A 14,137-nucleotide genomic window follows, 5' to 3' on the forward strand; every position below is an offset into this window, starting at 1 on the left:
TTAAGAACAAGAACAAGAACAAGAACTCAAACAAGAACAAGAACTAATCAAACTATCATTTCATCAGAAAGAAGTACTAAAAGGTCAACTGGATTTAAATCAGATTTCGATAAATCAGCATCAAACTTAACACCCACCAGATCTCAACTCACTCGATCATCAACTCGTAAAAGACCAATTCCAATCACACCTTTTAAAGATTTAGTAGATTCAACTAGTCTTCAATCTTCTTCAAAACGAATCAAATTATCATCTCCATCATCATTATCAAATCATCAGATCATTAAGAAATCAGAAGATACAAAAGAAAATCAACAAAGACTTGAAGAACCTACTTCTGATGATGAATTAGCATTGAAGAGACCTATCACTAGATCTAATTCGAAAATATTAACTAAATCTAATACAAACCATCAAAAGAATGTCATTCATTCATCTAAATCTCATTCAAATCTTATCAACCCTTCTTCTTCTCATCAAATCAAAGGAAAACAAATCTCAAACGATCAATCAGGACCATCTTCAAATCCTGCTTCATTACCTAATTTCATATCTCAAAACCTAACTCGACTGTTTCAAAAACATCAACTAGAGTTATCTAAACTACAAAATATCATCACAACTGATCCTCAATCTTTACTTTCGATCATCCAATCTGGATTAGATCGTAGATCTGAACTCAATGGCAGTGAAAATCATACTCGTCTTAATCAAGAAGGTGAACTCTTAGATGAACTCAACCATTTATCACAATCTATTAATCTTAACAAACCCAATCATAGAACAAGAAGATCAGTCAATCATAAAGAATCAAACTCTTTGAAACAATTAGATGAAAGTCATCAAAGTTTTCTAGACGAGTTGAAAGCTTTGATCCAACTAGAATTTGTTGAATCGGATTCAGATCATAAATCAAATCAAAAACCTTCAAACTCTAAATCTAGAAAACAGCCAGATGGTTTGGATGAAAGCTACGTATTGAGTGATTGCCTTTTATCTGAAGTGGATGCAAGATGTTTATCAGTAGCAGATGAAAGTATGAGTGGTGGGTTTGAACCAGATCCAGATGATGAGGAGGAAGATGAGGAAGAGGAAGATGATGCTGTAATAGCAGAATTAGCCCTCAATACCCCAGTACCACCGGCATCCGCTTTCTCGAATCGAAATGTACCAATCGATTTATCTCAAGACTCTCCCAACTCTTCTCCAACTCGTCAATCATCTAGAATCAAGAAAAACTCAGTCTTACAATCTAATAAAGATTTAACTTTGATTCGATCTCCAACTCGTTCAGTGTCTGTTCTCAAAGATTTAGAAAGTCAATCTAAACCTACTCCAAGTTCAAGCCTTTTACAGTCTCGTCCGATTTCTTCGTTTAAACCTATTTCAATTCCTTTTGTGGCAGTTCCATCTATACGAAAGACAAGCCCACATTTAACTTCACCACTTCCTTCAACACCTACAAGATCTAGAACAAGGGCAGTCGTAGGAAGGACAAATCCAACACCATCAACTGAGCTTTCGAAAACTGCAACAGGTACTACACCAAATGAACTCACCAACATAACTAAAACTCCAACGAAAAATTCTAAAACTAAAAGGAAAGTTTATAGTAAAGAGATTGTCTTACCATTACTTCATTCTCTATTACCACATCTATCAGGAACATCACCATTACCGATCGAATTTCCTAATCCAGATGATGGTGAGGAGGTCATTGATAAGAAATTAATGTTAAATGAGATTGAATGTTTAGTTGGATTAGAAGAAACCGAATTAGAGTTAAGGATGGTCTTGAACCGAACGATTGTTGAACATGAAGGAAACGTCTTGTTGTTATGTGGAGGAAGAGGGAGTGGAAAAACAGCTGTGAGTGATTACTTTTTTTGCTATTGATGATGAAGAGAACACCGATTGAAGGTGAACTTGATTGGGCTTGATATGATGTTTTGTATCAATCAATAAACTTTGTGAGATAGATTGTGAATAGGACATTAGGTTTGTTTGAAGATCCTAAGATGTTTGGACTTAATAGTTTTATTACGATCAGGTTGAATGGATTGATTCAAACGAATGATAAGTTAGCATTAAGAGAAATGTCAAGACAATTGATCATAGCACTTAATACAGAAAAGATTGAAAACTTAGGATTATCATCAGAAGAAGTAGTAGGAAATCGAGAAGAAGAAGAATTGATGATCGTTGAAGATGGAACAAGTTTTAATACGTATGCAAAAACTTTAAAGAATTTAATTTATTTACTTGAACCACCATCAGAGGAAAGATCAGAGGGTGCTGAGGTTTCGAAAACCTTGGTGATCGTTTTGGAAGAGTTTGATCGGTTTACTTTACTTGATCGTCAAGCTTTTTTGTATACTTTATTGGATATTGTTCAGGGTAATAAAAGAAGAGGTGGGATTTGTGTGATTGGAACGACTGCTGTGGTGGTAAGTTTTGATTTGAATGGATTTATTATTTGTTCGAAATCAAAAGAAAAAGAAAGATTTAATTGATTTTTTTGGGGGGTTTCTTTTTTTTTCTTTTTTGATAGGATTGTTTAGATAGATTAGAAAAAAGAGTCAAGTCTAGATGTCAATCTAGAATCCAATATTTATTTTCCCCAAAAACGTTAATCGAAAGAAAAGAATTAATTAAATCCTTATTAAGTTTAAAGCACAATCAAGTTGAAAAGATCAAAACAGATGATGAAGAAAATCAAAAGATGATAAAGAGTTTTGTACAACAATGGAATGAAGAACTTGAGGGGTGTTTAGAGTTCAATGATTTGAAGGTTTGGTTGGAGAATTTGTTTGGATTGGTTTCGGATGGGGTTCCTAAGGTTTTACAAGAATTAGTTGAGTTTCGTTCATTGGAGTTTCTTAACTTGGTAAAATATTGATTTGATTTTGATTTTGATTTTCAATAGAATCAATTAATCAGTACGATTTCATATAACCTAACCAATGACGAAACCATTGAATTTCCAATCCTAAGCCACTCATCTCCATTCAAACCATCTACAATCCCAACGAAAAAAACTAATAATTCAATCAAAAAACCTAAACCGATAGTATGGTGGATGGAATGGAATTTGTTAAGTAGTATTGAGTTAACGATTTTGATTGCTTCTAAACATTTGAGTTCGGTTTATGAGAGTAGAATGTTTAATTTAGAGATGTGTTGGGATTCTTATCGAAAACATTTAAAGAGAATGGTTTTGAATGAAGATGAGATTGGTACAGGAGGAATTGGAGGAATTGGAGGAAGTGGGTTTGGAGATGATCGGAAGAAACTTGTGGGCGTTGGGGTTGGTAGGTCCCAGGTTTATGGTCGGGATGCATTTGAGATGGTATGTCTACTTTCATCAATTCTTGAAGATTTGGTCATGATTGGTTGATTTTCTGATTTCTGATTTTCTGATTTTGTTGATTGATTAATTGATTGATAATCAAAAGGGATGGGAAAGATTAATGAAATTAGAAATCTTATTACCCATCAAACCATTGAACGAATCGAAATTGTCGAATTCTAATCATGAAAATCATCAAAACGGATTGATTGGAAGCCGATTTGATTATGTTAGATTGGTTTGTTTTTTGAGTGAGATTGATGAATTGATTGAGAATAGAAGGGATTTGGCTTTACATTTGAAGAGGTGGTGTAAGAATTGGTTTGATTGAAGTGGGGTTTGGGGTTGGGGGTTTGGGGGGTTTGGGGGTTTGGGGGTTTAAATATTATTTATGGAATTAGTTTAGATATTCTTAGAGTTTAATGAAGAAAGAAATGTTTTTATACTGAAATAGATGGATTAAAGTTTAAACTTATCATGGAAATTAATTTGTAACAAGAAAAAAATAATTGAAAAAAAAAGCATTTCATCAGATTATGTATGTATGTATGTATGTTGATTAAGGAACTTTGGTTTTTTGGTTATTTGGGTTTTGAGTAATTGGGAAAATTATTTACATTTAATTACATTGGGTTTTATTAATTGGTTTGGTTTAAAACTTTTATTATGATGTTAACTGGTTTATTATCAAGTTTTTATGGTTTTTATGGTTGCCTACCGAGGATTTCTATGTGGGTTAGAAAATTGTGCACCAACACAGTGTGCTGGGTGTACACTGATTTTCACAAGGACATTAATCCCCTTTTGTCAAAGTGAGTTGAGGTTGCTTTCTGCAAAAGCCTCAAACCTGAGGTTATCAAGTGTGCAAGTTTGGTGCAAGTCCCTTGCTGGCTCAAAATCATAGGCTAAAAAAAGACGTTACATCACTTCTGTTTCTCAAAGAACACATAAACATGTTTTTCAAGGTAAAGACATGGTTCAACACCCAAAAGTAGCAAGAAAGACATCCTGCTTAACCATCATGCCTATTGTATTGCATCTAGTAAAGAAAAAAATACAAAGAAAACAATACCTTGGAAATTCTTGAAAAATGTGAGTGATCAACTCAGCGGAATTCACTTTTGGAGAAAGAATGGGCGAGCTTGCCAAAGAGAAAAAACATGTCATGTTTATAAAAGATTGAGTGTCTTCCCATCTCTCAAATCCCGCCCACTAGATGAAGTTGAATTTTCTATTCTTTGATGTACTCATCATCTACAGTGATCTCAGTGATATCATGCCTCTCACTTTCAGGAAGTTTTGAATTATATTCTTGATGTAATCTCTCTGCAAAATGACGAAGTTCTGGACAATCCGAGTAACGGTGATAGATTTTTGAATAATAACCATTGATAGCGTTCGGTAATGGCTCTGCGGTCAAGCTTTTGTATTTTAAAGTGAAAGCGTATACACTTCCTAAACATTGTCGTATGTAAAGCGCTTTGTCTTCTGTCAAGTTTTGATGTCCCTTAGCAATAGGAAGTCTTGCTAAAAGAATTGAAAGTGCATATCTTTCGGCAATCTCTTGTAGATCATCATCAATTATCGTAAAAAATTCTTTATCACTTGCTTTCTTGAAAATTTTGTTGGCCACTTTTTCAAGGGATAATAAATCATATCTAAATCTCCCTTTGGCTTCCTCGTATAGTCGATTTTTCAAAGATCGGTGGAAAATCCATAAATTTTGTTCTGGGTTTGAAAAGGTTTTGTTGAGTTCTAGATGTTCTTTCAACGTTTTGAGAATAATTTTTTCAATGCTCGCTTTCAAGTCGCTGGTGATCGTAAATACAGGTTGAAAGAAATCCGAATTATCTGCCTCTGGAAACAACCTCATGTTGTGGACGCGTAAGACAGGCTCTAATACGTCAATCATTTCGGCGAACTGATCTGGAGTTGTATTCTCATTTCCTTCTGTCAATTTCTTTAGGATTGAGAGTTGAGGTTGTTTAGTTTTTCGTTCTTGATCCGCAATATATTGGGTAAACGCTTCGGCATCAACTGAAGACAAACCCAAGTTTTGAGATTCATGTCAAATCAGAAAATATCTCTTGTCACTGGGCAGTGATGAAGCACTCACAAGAGTCTATGTATTTTTCCACCACTACTTGCCCACTTGGAGCTTTCGGTACGAAATCAAACGCGTAAAGTTTAATACATTAGAGTTGTTATCATCACGGGAAACAAATATGGACTATGTTTACCTTTTTCTAATACTTCTGGAGACCAAATAACTTTGCAAAAGTTTGAGATTTTGAATTACATAAGTAAGAGGAAGATGATCTTGAACTTCAAATGTAGAAAACATCTTAAAATCCTACATACTTGTCTTTTTGGGGCTCAGAAGGCTTTGCCAGTGGAATTTTGTTGGGGTTCCGGGTTCAGATTGGAACATCTTCCTTACAATATTCCATTCATCTGGACAGAGCTCAAAAGAGATCACAATCAACTTCATCTCGATAGGCGTCAAATTTTGAAAGCTTACAAACCTGGTGGACCACTCAGTACAGTTTTGGGTGAGGGACCATCAGGCGAGTCGAATAACAATCTATCGCTCACCTTCCTTCCTGGATAAGTTCAAGAGGAATCATTAAACCAATATATACTTTTAAAGAAGGAAGAAACGGAAAAGTGCAAACCTTCTTGTAAACTATGTAGTCTTTCAAGGACAGGTTTTTTGGGATGCTCGAGTTTCGATGAAGAGAATTTGCTCCATAGGTGGCTAAGTTTTCGCGAAGACTTGATTTTGAACGCGTCGCGATTTCCTATCACACTGTCTACGACATTATACAACATCCTGCATGAAGACACTTTGTTGTCCCTCGATATTCGCTTTAAGCTCGAGTGCGTCTTCGGAGCCAACCATGATGAGTCTCTGCTCTGATCATTGGGTTTATCACACGATAGCTGTTGATATGCACCTGTTAAAGTGGTTCCCTGTTAAGCTTCATAGAGAAATTTCCTAACAAAGTCTCCTTGGCCGTTTTGAAGCGGCTTGAGGACTCACCGCGTTGAGCTCCATTGAAAGGCCTATCCGATTCTGTAAGCATCAGAAGTTTTGGTTCCTTACGTAGATGCATACCAACGACTTCTGCTTTGTTTTGATTTAAAATTCCCAGGAGAGAAAGGGATAATAGAACATACAGCGCACACCGTTGGAATGAAATCAATCCGAACATTTTCACAAAGACTATGAAATCTCAAAAAAATGTATTTATCGGATTATGCTGCGTACATCAACTGCAAGGGAAGGAAATTAACATATGGCGAACATCACATTGGTTTTTATGGAGCTGGCGGAAGGAATATCACCTCGATTTTGAGACTGCAAGTCACCGCTGCGAGAGATAAAGTCTTGTTTTAGATACCTACCCAGTTGAAAGCTCGAACTGAACCTTTTTCTGCAACAGTCACAATGATTGTACAAGAACCTCAATCCACAGTGTTGTATTGACTGCTTTTGAATATCATGGCTTTCGACACATGAAGTTTTTGAACAATGAAGTGAATCATAGACTCCAATACCCTTGACACTCAGAGCTCTATGAGGTAAAAAAGGTTACAAGCGTCTGCATTGTTTGAAAAACGTATATATATATATAAGTCCGGCCACACAGCCATTAACTCTTGTTCTTGACGTGAAATTTGTATCACATGAAGCATCCATTTGATACATCAAATTCTCGAGACTCACCAGCAAGTACATTGTACATGTAGATACAGGTTCTTCATAAATGGTCAAAAAGTTCTGCAAGGAAAGAAGTGAATAGGCAAGTCTAAGGTGATACTAAACCTTCAAACTAGTTTCCAATTTCCTTCACAGCCTTGGAATACAGCCAATATCGAGTTTGCAAAGATTGTGTATCTTTCTCTTGTCTGCTATGCATAGATAGTCTCAATTCTTTGCAGTAAAACAGATCCATTGAAGCCCAATGGAATATATATTCAACTGATGTCCACATGAATAGTATATTCCTTCAAAGAACAGCGTGATAGATGCGCACAATCCATACTTGCATGGAATATGGGTAGAATCATGGTTGATTGCGGAGGCTGTGAAGAAAAGGGTATTTGGGATGACAGTATGGATATGGTTGTGGTAGCAGTTGATTAGAGTATCAAAGCATTATAGGCAATAGCATACCATTGTGACTGACATCGACCCCCATGGTGCAATGTTAATAACATATTCCTGAAGAATCATCAGGGGCATATGGGCCCGGCAGTGGCTAGTGGGATGTCCAATGATCTACCAGTCACCCTCCACTTTCAACTCAGCTGCTCTCTATCACTTCTCCAGGTCATCTTGGCAAAACAAAAATTCAACACTGTGGTGTAATCTTGAGGTTTCCTTCAATGTTTCAATTTTTGTTTAACCTTTCTCATGCAGGCACACATGCTGGATGCCAAAAACTTGGACAATTTTTTGACTGTCTGATACATTCAAGTGGATTTTGAAATGAAGAAACTTTGGTGTTGCAAGCAAATTTGGAAGAGAAAATTATTCTAACAAGATTTTTTTAATCCTAAGATGATTCTTGTTTCTTCTAATTTTTATCAAAGTTACCTTCACGCTTACAACATGAACTCAATTCTCTAACTCTACTCCACAACATCTCAACATGAATTCACATACATCAAATTCAGTCTTTTGGACAAGAGATGTAATCACAGCGCAATGTTCTTTTATCAGACAGTATAATATGGCGTTTACCCATTCCACACTTCAAAAATTAGTTGTTGTTTTTTGAACTCACAGGGTTTGATTCTATGACACAAATCATCATTCTGCATTTCCTCAAATCATAAGGTCCCAAAATTGAAAACACCAAATCAACAAAATATACATTGATACCATAGGTACAGATTTTCGAGTAGCAGTCTTTAGAAAACATCAAAAAAATACTAAAAAAATCAACTACATTAATTCATTCTTTCATACCTACTATCTTTTCAAAAAACAACAATCGACTAGATTTACTTCATTTTAAAGTTTTGCATGACTTTTAATTGAATACCAGCTTTACGACAAGAATCAGCAAATAAAGCTTGTTGTTCAGAAGCCATAGTTGGTTCATTACGTTCAGAATATCTTGAAAATAAAACATCTTTAGTTTCAAGTCCAAGAAACCTTAAACATGGCCAAGTTCTCGAGTTGACAAGTTTTTCAATTAAAGTCCAATCAGGTTGACAACAAACTAACCAAGTGATGTCCTTACAATCTTGAAATGATTTAAGTAATCCATAAGGTTTTGCATCAAATAAAGTTAATTGAGTTAGTCTTGGTAAATCTAATCGATGGTTTTCGGCCCAACTTGATCCATGATTGAGATATTGATCATTCAAATGAATTCCTTCATCATTTTCTGAATTAAATATATCATCTTCTCCGTCACTATCTGTTTCGAATCCATCTTGATTCATGTGCATTAAGTTATCTAGATGTCTAAGTCCAACAGCAATACTAAGACATTCAAGTGTAGGAGCAAAGAATTTAATAAATTTATATAAATCGTTTAATGATAAATTTTCGCATAAAATCAATTTCAAATCCACGAGTTTAGTCGGCCAAGTGTGTGAAATCCATCTTGAGTCGACAAAATGTGGTAAAGCTAGTTCAAGTTCGTTTAAATGTTCAAGTTTAGAAAGTTGATAAGATAATGACTCAGGTGCTCTAAGAGCTGATGAACTTGGGATCGGATTCCCAGGTCTACCTAAAAAAGAAAACGATTGTAAAGTAGGAATTTTGGAGACAAGTGAACTTGCAATCTCTTCTCGATAAGAAACATCAGATGAACTCATGATATTCAATCGTTTAAGATGAGGTAATCTGATCACTAATGGAATCAAAAGGTTTTCAAGACGTTTTACATCTTCTGGTTGATAAGGTGTAGGTTTGTCTGGTAGGTTGATAGCGAGTATTTGAAGATTCGGACATTGCATTATAATTCTAATCACGCTCACCGGATTGAGCTTAGCGATTCTTGATTTGATGTCTTTGATTGTAGGTTTATCACAATCATTTGGACAACGAATAGTATTATCGTAAAGGGTTGATTTTGAAACTTTTGAAGGACTCATGAGACAATGTACAGAAAGATAAATCGAAAGAGATTGAACTGATTCCCCGTACTTTGGTAAGATTCCTTCGGTCCAAGTATCGATTGGTACAGGAAGTGAAGATGGAAATTTGATTGTCTATAATGTAACAACGAACGGTAATCAGATCAATAACTTTGACAAAGCCAGATTCCTACACAAGCAGACGAAAAAAACAAGTTTGATGAAAGCAAATTCACCTTCCATAACCAAGTACGACAAAGTTTCTCCATAGATCGATTAACACAAGCCAACGATTGAAGACTAGTCAAGATAGGTTCAGAATCATTTAAAGCTGAATAATAATGTCGAAATCTTCCATTGAGAAATTGACGAGTTCTAGTAGCTCTAGCAAACTTGAGTTGATGAAGTTCATCGACTTCTTTTAATGAAATTTTTTCAAGGTAGTTGATTATTCGAGCAAGAATTTCGATTGGTAAGTTTAAGAATGGTGAGATTTTTTGATGTTCAGTTGTGATGATCATCTTGAAGTTGACTTGATGATGAAGTGTTTTGTGAGAATGTAGATGGGTTCTTCGTTGGTTTATCGAGACGGTATGATGTGAACAGTCTGGTTTATATAAAAACTGTTAAGTTACCTTAAGAGCACTTACAGTGGGATTCCTTTTTAAGCATTGCCTTTACAAGCATATTTTTTGATAAGCATCAAAAATGATGTAACCATTTTTGGTGGGCAGTAAATTTGGATTTATAAGCATTTTAAGCATATGCTTCAGGTTTTGACTGATATGCTTGTATAATTTCATGTGAAGCATGAAAAAAGAAGCATAACATGATTTTTTCACGTGTTTATGCTTCTATGTGATGCAAGAAAGGAGAAGAAAGGTAGGTGAAGTGGAGTAAATTAGGCTGCATTGAGTAGAAAAGCCAAGATCAATTGAAAAACTGTCTGTCAATTTTTGCTTCTAGGTTTCTGTAGTACATATTTTTCAATAGTTGCAAGTGCCAAGCATGTCATTCAAGCATAGCATAATTTTGAGCATTTTTTATGCTCCTATAGGCTATTAGGTCTGTTCCAATAAGAAGCATTTTTTATATTAGCATGGGATTTGGTGCAACCATCACCATGCTTATAAAGGAATCTCACTGTACCCTGACTTGTCCTACCCTGACCTAGTTTAAAACAGTTCACCAAGTCTCAACTTTCAAGTAAGCTTCGGCGGAGTCTGGATATGAAAAAAAAACCTTGAAGAAGGTCACACTTTGGAAGTCACGGGAAGTGGGTCTCACAGCAGGGACATAGAGTGTATCAACACATCTTGCCCTGAGAAGATATTTTACCTTTGGCTGAGAGCAGCTTTGTTACTTCTCCAGCACAACCAATCGAACGCACTGTATCACAGTGCGGCTTGGACATTAGTGGCTCTCAAACCTGCCCCGGTTTTCAAAAAACCCAGTTGACCCAGTTGTTTTTTGGCAGTAACTTTGTGTATCAAGTTGACATTTGTTGACAGCTCCCAGCCAAAAATTCAACTGGGGCAACCGGGTTCTTTGAAACTGGGTCAGGTTTGAGAGCCACTATTTACAAGAATGATCTAGATACTTGTCACTGGATGCTGAAAATAAAAATTCTCTCACACCATAAGAAGAAAAGGGGCCAGAAGTTTGTGTGGGTTGTGATTGATTGTTGGTTGTTCTTAAAAAAGAATACCATGTACAAAAATTATGGGCTTTAAGAAGTTATGGGAGGAGCCTTTTTAATTTGTTAGCAGGTGGACAGGAGAGACTACATTTATTTAAACCTGAATGCTGAACCACATAAATGGCAAGGTATTCTGAGTATGGCAACTTGTGTGGGATGGCATTAACTTCTCATGCCTATGCTGTCACTAATGTCCCAAATTTATAAGATTTTGCAAATCAAGAAGGAGAACTTATGTGGATTGAATGTTGATTCAGATTTGTATCTGATGGTGAATCAGGAAAAAAAGTTGATTAAATCTCTCAAGAAAAAATCCTCAATACAGATTTCATTCTTATGAGCAAGGTTTAATAATCTTAAATTGTCCTTCTAGATTTCATCAAGTTGTCCTCAGAGCTAGTATCCTACTTACATGAGAAGCCTCAGAAACATTTGACTGTAAATCTAACTTTGAGATTCTTTAGGTAGGTTTGCTACAGGGTATCTTCATTTGTGGTTTTCTTTTGTCAGAGTGATACCCTGATCATGTCTGCTCCAGTGTGGGTGCCTTTTCAGGTTGAATTTTTCTACTTTGCCTGAGCTTTTGAACTTTCTCTAGAACCTTCTTACCAGAATCTGATTTCAAGAATGATAGTATATCTTAGATACCAAAATTTGTCTCAATAAATATCTTTGACCATTGAATTTGAATACGGAGGCTTAATACCCTTGAATTGAGTCATCCATGACTTGTAGGCTTTTTGCACAAAAAGTTTGGATTGGGCCCACCACTGTCCCCATGTTGGTCATTCCACAATAGTGTCTAATTTTGGTTGCCATTTAGTTCTTACTGGGTTTTTGGGGGCTGCAAGTCTGTCTTGTGATGGGAAGTCTATCTTGAATCCATCTATTTCATCTGCTTCATCTGGTACTGTTGTCTTTCCAGCTTGGCCTGGTACTTTTTCAGGTTGAACTTTTTTGCTTTGTCTGAGATTTTGAACTTTTTCCAAAACCTTCTTGCCAAAATCTAAGTATATGAAGGTGTACATATTTCAGATACCAACATTTGTCTCAATCAATATCTTTGACCATTGAATTTGAATATGGAAACTTACCTTTGAATTGAGTCATCAATGACTTGAAGGGTTTTTGCCCAAAAAGTTTGGACTGGGCCAACCGCTGTCCCAGTGTTGACTGGGCCAACCGCTGTCCCAGTGTTGGTTGTTCTTCCACAATAGTTTCTAATTTTGGTTGCCATCTATTTTTTACTGGGTTTTTGGGGGGTGCAAGTTTTTCTTGTGATGGGAATTTTAAGCTGAATCCATCTATTTCATCTAAGTCATCTATGCCATCTGCTTCATCTGGTACTACTGTCTTTCCAGTTTGACCTGGTTGGGTCTCTGGAACCATTGTCTTTCCAGCTTGACCTGGTTGGGTCTCTGGTACCATTGGCCTTTCAGGTTGAACTTTTTTGGTTTGTCTAAACCTTTGAATGCGTTCTAAAATTCCCTTACCCAGATCTAAGTATGATTTTGTTTTTGAAAAATTAGAATTCATCTTCACTAATGTGTTTCAAGAATTTGATTCAAAATCAAAGACTCACTCTTGAATCTAGTCATCAATATATTGAAGGATTTTTTTGGAAACAATCTTGCTATTCTCTGGACAAACTGTCTTGAACCTTGGCCTATTGCCGCTGAGCTACGTCCCAGAGCTTTCTTCAGCTTTGAGAATGATTGTGCAGCTTTGTTACTAAATTTATTCATGAATGACTTGAAGGGTTTAACAGAGAAGAATCCTGCTATTCTCTTAGGACTCCATGGATTTCCACCCAGTGTTGCAGTTCCCTGTCTACCTCTCTTTATAGCTAGCCTTGAAAGTGATTGTCGAGCTTTGCTATTGGATTTAGTGATCCATGACTTCAAGTTTTGTTTTGAGAATTTTGGTAGCTTTTTGAGCTTTGCAAGACCGTCCCGCAGCACTCCTGCTTTGCTTCTCACAGCTTGACTGGAATCCGAAAGGGATTTTGTGGCTTTACTGCCCAAGTCTGAAAGGTTTTTGCCAAATAAGATCAGTTCAAGTTTATGCAATCTATAGATTGATATCAAACCTTACCCTTGAACTTCCCCTTGACATTTGGAAATAAACCTGTCATTCTATCAAAAGAAAGTTTTCCTGATGGTCTTGTGTCTCCTGGTAGTGTAGTGGGACCTTTACCGTTAACGGCAGACGAAGCAGAATCGAAATTCTTTCCAGACTCAAAGGTATCAGGACCAGCATTTCGAATCTTCGACATGGAGTCTGGATCAAGGTCAGAAAGCAAATGAAGTCATATGTTAAATTTAATTCAGGCCATACAAAGCATTATCGAACTTACCCATAGCCTTTGTGTTTCCCACAACATCATCCGCGGTCCTGATGGAATTCAAACCTACAAAGTCAAGACGATTCAATATCAGAGGGAATCCGTCAATTTTTTTTGCTAGAATTTTTATGCATATGTCAATTTTTGGATTCAACGACAAAAGCTGACCTTTACTAGCATCGTCGATCCCAGTAGCCGAAATCTTAGCGCCGTTCCCACCAAGGCGTGCTAAATCGTCCATCGCTCCCAACCCTTGCAGAGGAAGTGGAACAGCTAGCACCCAAATCATTTGACACAAGATGATACTTAAAATCAACATGGCACATAATTTGACCTTGAGGAGGTTAGAATCATTTGAGGAAAACATTGTGACAATGGTGTATGTTGGGGAAAATGATAGGTTGGTGTGTTGTCCCTCTGACGGGTAATGAGGAATTCTTTCACTTTGAGAGATGGTTGAATTGAAAATGTTGAAATCAATTCAGTTCGTGATCTGGGTTCCGGTTCGAGTTTCTTATGTTTATGTATGTTGCAATGAATTTGGTGGATATGGAGGGGTGTTCGTCCTGAAATCTTATCTGATCAATTCTAGCTTGTTAAAATATCACCACGAATGTATTTTAGGTCACTGAGGAAGATACGATCC

At 36.4% G+C, this 14,137-nt stretch overlaps 4 protein-coding genes across 4 annotated transcripts; 1 reads left to right on the top strand and 3 right to left on the bottom strand.

Moving 5' to 3' along the window:
- Positions 1–1,038: 1,038 nt before the first annotated feature.
- Positions 1,039–3,664, top strand: MELLADRAFT_86485 (uncharacterized protein; the record flags this gene model as incomplete). Its single annotated transcript, XM_007410016.1, has 6 exons — positions 1,039–1,869; positions 1,980–2,447; positions 2,552–2,854; positions 2,927–3,349; positions 3,456–3,587; positions 3,629–3,664. 6 exons carry the CDS (start codon positions 1,039–1,041, stop codon positions 3,662–3,664), a joined length of 2,193 nt encoding a protein of 730 aa, XP_007410078.1.
- Positions 3,665–4,580: 916 nt separating this feature from the next.
- Positions 4,581–6,407, bottom strand: MELLADRAFT_86486 (uncharacterized protein; the record flags this gene model as incomplete). The annotated part of the gene is made up of 7 exons (XM_007410052.1): positions 4,581–5,386; positions 5,466–5,507; positions 5,590–5,619; positions 5,711–5,803; positions 5,875–5,952; positions 6,025–6,322; positions 6,393–6,407. 7 exons carry the CDS (start codon positions 6,405–6,407, stop codon positions 4,581–4,583), a joined length of 1,362 nt encoding a protein of 453 aa, XP_007410114.1.
- Positions 6,408–8,155: 1,748 nt separating this feature from the next.
- Positions 8,156–10,019, bottom strand: MELLADRAFT_77794 (uncharacterized protein; the record flags this gene model as incomplete). The annotated part of the gene is made up of 2 exons (XM_007410051.1): positions 8,156–9,583; positions 9,685–10,019. 2 exons carry the CDS (start codon positions 9,967–9,969, stop codon positions 8,363–8,365), a joined length of 1,506 nt encoding a protein of 501 aa, XP_007410113.1.
- Positions 10,020–11,806: 1,787 nt separating this feature from the next.
- On the bottom strand, positions 11,807–13,858 carry MELLADRAFT_63262 (uncharacterized protein; the record flags this gene model as incomplete). Its single annotated transcript, XM_007410050.1, has 6 exons — positions 11,807–11,917; positions 11,978–12,153; positions 12,242–12,688; positions 12,730–13,173; positions 13,242–13,427; positions 13,504–13,858. 6 exons carry the CDS (start codon positions 13,856–13,858, stop codon positions 11,807–11,809), a joined length of 1,719 nt encoding a protein of 572 aa, XP_007410112.1.
- Between the last annotated feature and the right edge of the window lie 279 nt (positions 13,859–14,137).

Source organism: Melampsora larici-populina (assembly GCF_000204055.1).
Source record: "Melampsora larici-populina 98AG31 unplaced genomic scaffold MELLAscaffold_18, whole genome shotgun sequence".
Taxonomy (NCBI): Eukaryota; Fungi; Basidiomycota; class Pucciniomycetes; order Pucciniales; family Melampsoraceae; genus Melampsora; species Melampsora laricis-populina.